The sequence below is a fragment of the Mus pahari genome, chromosome 2 (genome assembly GCF_900095145.1).
Source record: "Mus pahari chromosome 2, PAHARI_EIJ_v1.1, whole genome shotgun sequence".
Lineage (NCBI taxonomy): Eukaryota > Metazoa > Chordata > Mammalia > Rodentia > Muridae > Mus > Mus pahari.
Window position 1 is genome coordinate 100,555,384 of NC_034591.1, and position 5,221 is coordinate 100,560,604.

The 5,221-nt window shown below is 43.8% G+C and overlaps 1 protein-coding gene across 1 annotated transcript in view; it reads right to left on the minus strand.

The window, feature by feature from the left end:
* Positions 1-3,351: 3,351 nt before the first annotated feature.
* Actg2 (actin gamma 2, smooth muscle) overlaps positions 3,352-5,221 on the minus strand; it is a 26,335-nt gene continuing 24,465 nt past the window's right edge. The window contains exon 9 of the mRNA XM_021191767.2: positions 3,352-3,571. Coding sequence (XP_021047426.1) covers positions 3,428-3,571 — 144 coding nt within the window. The 3' untranslated portion in view covers positions 3,352-3,427. The remainder of the gene's footprint in view (positions 3,572-5,221) is intronic.

Below are 5,221 nucleotides of genomic sequence, written 5' to 3' on the forward strand. Positions count from 1 at the left end.
CTTATAAATGCTGTGATCATAAGTAAAACTGGCTGACAACACATTAAAGACCATGCCATCATTAAAAATTGTGAGACAAATGTTCAAAGAGGTAGCTTTATTCTGTTGCCTGGATATCTGTTTATTTAGTGTGTGGTGTATATGCATATTCAAGTGTTTATATATGCTTGTATATGTGAGTGCATATAGCACAGTGCACATATGAAGGCCAGAGGATAACCTCAGATGTGGAGTTTTGCCTTCTGTGTTGTTCAAGATAGGCTCTCTTGTTTCCCACAGTGCATGCCAGGCTGTCTGGCCCATGAGCTTCTGAACATACATCTGTCTCTGTTCCCATCTAGTTGTAGAATCACTGGGAGTGCAGATTGGTGCTACTGTATCTAGCTTTATGTGTGTTCTTCATGTGTGTGTTCTCTATACATGTACAGCGAGTGCTTTTCCCACTGAGCCATCTAGGACAGGGGCCTAGAGAGATGGTACATCTATTGAGATCACTTGCTCAATCATTATGAGGATTGGAGTTCAGGTCCCAGGAAAATGTCGCTTGCTAAATTTGTAGGCATTCCCATAAACTGAAACCATATTTCTAAGGTGGGTGAAGACACGAGGATTGTTGGGGCTTGCTGGTCTCCAGCTAGCTGAGAAAGCATAAACCCAAGGTTCAGGGAGAGGCCCTGCCTCTAAGAATAAGCAGAAAATGATAGAGGATGGCACTAGATGCCCTCCACCCTCCATGCACCAGCACACCCACATATGCATATACTCATATAGACACTGTCTGTCTGTCTGTCTGCCTGTCTGTCTGTCTGTATTCTATCAATAAATTGAAAGTTTGAAGAACCTAGGATGGCATTTTTGTGATGTTTTTCAAGTAGAGAAATAGAAGGATGGGGTAAAGGGGGGATACAGGAAGCTGAATGGGTGTGGAGGATGGGGAGGGTGAGACTAGTCAGCTTGTCCACTCTCCCCTGAGGTGGACATGTGGAGGTTCCAGAGCATTCTTCCAGAGTAAGTCAGTCTTTATCTGTCCTTGAATCTCTGTGTGTTGTGATACATATGGAGTGAATGCACTGTGTGTGCTGTATGTATGTACCTTAGTGTAATATATATATATATATTGTGTGTTGTATGTATGCTGAGCTTTGCCTTCCAGCAGTCAGTCCTGTAGAGAAGTCTCTGAGAAGTCACAGGTCAAAGAGCTTTTGTGCTCCCAGGGTGAACTCTCACCAGCCCCTGGCAGGCTGGGATTTGGATGCTGGCTTTCTTTCTTTCTTTCTTTCTTTCTTTCTTTCTTTCTTTCTTTCTTTCTTTCTTTCTTTCTTTCTTTCTTTCTTTCTTTCTTTCTTCTCTTTTCATTTTTAATTTCTTCTTCTTTTCTTCTTCTTCTTCTTCTTCTTCTTCTTCTTCTTCTTCTTCTTCTTCTTCTTCTTCTTCTTCTTCTTCTCTTTGTTTTTTGTTTTTTGGATGCTGGCTTTCTACTTCTGATTTGGCTTAGATTGTGTGTGTGTGTGTGTGTGTGTGTGTGTGTGTGTGTGTGTGTGAATTAAAAGCAAGCAACTGCTCAAAGGGTCTTTGCTGCTCCCCCATTTTCTCTTCCTGTTCTGCCTCTTCCAAGATGTTTACTGGGGCCTCTCCTGAGACATCTGTAGGAACTCGCCTACAAATCTTGATTTCAGGATCTGCTTCTGGGAGATAGATCCTCAGATTGTGCTCCTCCAAGGAGTCTTTCAAACTTGTTCTCAGCCAGGCAGTGGTGGCACACACCTTTAATCCCAGCACTCGGGAGGCAGAGGAAGGCGAATTTCTGAGTTCGAGGCCAGCCTGGTCTACAAAGTGAGTTCCAAGACAGCCAGGACTACACAGAGAAACCCTGTATCGAAAAAACAAAAACAAAACAAACATGTTCTGAACAAGAATTCAAGTGTGACTGAAGTGGATGCTAACAGCCAGCTATTGGATAGAACACAGGGTCCCCAATGGAGGAGCTAGAGAAAGTACCCAAGGAGCTGAAGGGGGCTGCAACCCTGTAGGTGTACAACAATATGAACTAACCAGTACCCCTTGAGCTTGTGTCTCTAGCTGCATATGTAGCAGAAGATGGCCTAATCGGCTATCACTGGGAAGAGAGGCCTCTTGGTCTTGCAAACTTTATATGACCCAGCACAAGGGAACGCCTGGGCCAAGTAGTGGGAGTGGGTGGGTAGGGGAGCAGGGGCGGGGGGGGGGTATAGGGAACTTTCGGGATAGCATTTGAAATGTAAATAAAGAAAATAATAAAATAATAATAATAATAATAATAATAATAATAATAATAATAATAAGTATTCAAGTGTGAGCTACTGTCCAAGAATTTAAGGTCTCTCCTCTTAGCCACCGGCCCTGCTGCCTTTAAGTGTATATGTTTGCAATAGCTGGGGGCCAGGCTGTATTTTCAGGAGCACAGAGGCTGGAACTAGGCTAGGCAGATGAAGAAAAGGACATCCAGCAGAAGTGAGGGCCTACTTTCAATACTAACTAGCATGATGGCCTAGCCTCTAGTAAGCAAGCTGTGACAAGGGAGCTCCAGAGGAGTTGAGGTCTTGGGGAACACTTCTTAGAACCAAGGAAGCTCAGGTATATTTGACACCAAAGTTAGTCTACAATGCCATCTTATTTTCATAAGGTGAGAATAAGAAGCTCAGGCTTTCAGAAATGTGAGCCCTTATCAGTGATGTGGGGATAATTATAGCACCTACTTCTCAAGAGCAGTGTGGGGATTAGAAATGTCTCATGAGGGACTCGAGAGATGGCTCAGTGGGTAAGAGCACTTGCTGCTCTTATAGAACACCTGAACTTGGTGCCTAGCACAGAGCATCCTTGTTGGGTGGCTCTCAGTAACGGTAACTTCTGCTTCATGTGACCCTATGATCATTGTAGGTACTTGCACTCACTTGCACATATACCCACACAAACACATAACTACAACAACAACAACAACAACAGACTAGAGAGATGGCTCAGTGGTTAAAAGCACTGGTTCCTCTTACAGAAAACTTAGAATCAATTCCTAGAATCTGCATGGCAGCTCACAACCATGTGTAATTCAGGTCCCAGGGGATGCAATGCCCTCTTCTGTCCTTCTTGGGTACTGTACACATGTAATACCCAGAAACACAGGCAAAACTCCCATATGCATAACTATATCTAACAAGAAGGATGAGAAATAATGATAATGATAATAATAATAATAGTAATAATAATTATTATTATTAGTATTATTATTATTATTTTTATTCCTGAAAATCCCTTAGTGTTGTCTGTGAGACACACATGTAGGAGTGTCCAGGAACAAAAGAGCCTCACACAGAGAAATAAGGCTTGAAGGTTTTAATGATCTGTGGCTGGTGACAGCAGTCTTGAGGGGATCCCCAGAGAAGGCCCCCTGACTTTAGAAGCATTTCCTGTGGACAATGGAGGGCCCTGCCTCGTCATACTCTGGCTTGCTGATCCACATTTGCTGGAAGGTGGAGAGAGAGGCCAGGATGGAGCCGCCAATCCAGACTGAGTACTTCCGCTCAGGAGGAGCGATGATCTGCAAAGAGAAAGTATGTCAAATTATGACCATCCCCCAAGACAGCGTGTAAGAATGGGGTACAGTTTGCATGCTATGGTCTCAGATACTGGGGGGCCTTGAAACTAGGTGCTCACATGAGCGAAGAGTTCTAAACCATCCAGATCAACACAAGATCCCATTTCAAAAACAGACAAACAAAACAATAAAAATGAGCAAGGAGGACCAGAAACCAGAAATCTTCTTAGCCCATTTCTGAAAAGGGTAGCCTTTGTGGTCAGAAATGAAAGCCAGGGACTGGAAAGCTGGCTTGGTGGTTAAGAGTACTTGTTGCTCTTGCAGAGGACCTGAATTTTGTTCCCAGCATCCACAGGGCAGCTCACAACCACGTGTAACCCCAGTTCCAGGGAATCAGAAACCTCCTGGTACCATGCGGTACATCATATAGGCAAATATACATGTAAAATGAATAAATATAAAAAATAAACCAATAAGATAAAATTAGAAGATGAGAGCTGGCTCAGTGGTTAAGAGCACCGACTGCTCTTCCAAAGGTCCTGAGTTCAAATCCCAGCAACCACATGGTGGCTCACAACCACCCATAATGAGATCTGACACCCTCTTCTGGTGCGTCTGAAGTCAGCTACAGTGCACTTATGTATAATCAATCAATCAATCAATCAATCAATCAATCAAAGAAAGGAAGAAAGAAGAAAGAGGGGATTAAACCAATATGATAAAATTGGAAGATGATTAGACTGTCACTCAAAATGTTCTCTACCTTACCACATCCCATCTCCTCCATAGAGAGGGTCCCTCTGTCCTGGGACTTTTGGCTATTCCATGTATTGCCTTATCCAATGGGATGCTAGCAACTATGACACAAATAGAAGTGTCCTTGCATAGTTAGTCATACTCTCTGTACCTCTTCTCTCTATGAGAAGGGCTTCTCTGTAGGAGCTGCTATTCCTTCACCCCTAGCCTTGAAATCTGAGAGGCAGGGCTTGACCTGAGCTGGGCAGACCTGTAGAGCTGTCTGGCCAACGCTGACCTGGATTAGCTAACTTTCGGCTGACACAGCCACAAGCAACTATGCTTATTGTTAAGTGCCACTGAGACTTTGTGGGTGTTTGTTACTCAGCAATAGCTGACCAATACCAAAATCAATAGAGAGAGCCTTGTTGGCCCTTGCCCAGGGTTTGGATGCATGGATACTTTGGGCTCAGCTGGCTCTAATCTCAACTTTGTGCCAGTCTGCTTAAACCTTCTTTTGAGCTTTCTTTGTCAATGACCACTTATATCCAGCAAGACCTCACTTTACACATGCATTGTTCACACCTTCCACATTTCAGACAGCTTTGAACTTCAACTCATTTTCTAATTTTTGAAGTGCCTAAAGTGTTTTTGTTAATTTTTTTCTTTGAGATAGGGTCTCACATACCCTTAGCTGGCGTTGAATTGCTTGTGGAGCCGAGGATGACTTTGGATTTCTGATCCTTCAGTCTCTGCTTTTCTAGTGTTGATATTATTGGTGTACTCCCAATCTATCCCTAAACTCTACTGACTGTCTGACTACCTGACTGCCTGACTGCCTGCCTGCCTGCCAGCCTGACTGCCTGCCTGACTGCCTGACTGCCTGACTGACTGCCTGACTGCCTGACTGCCTGCCTG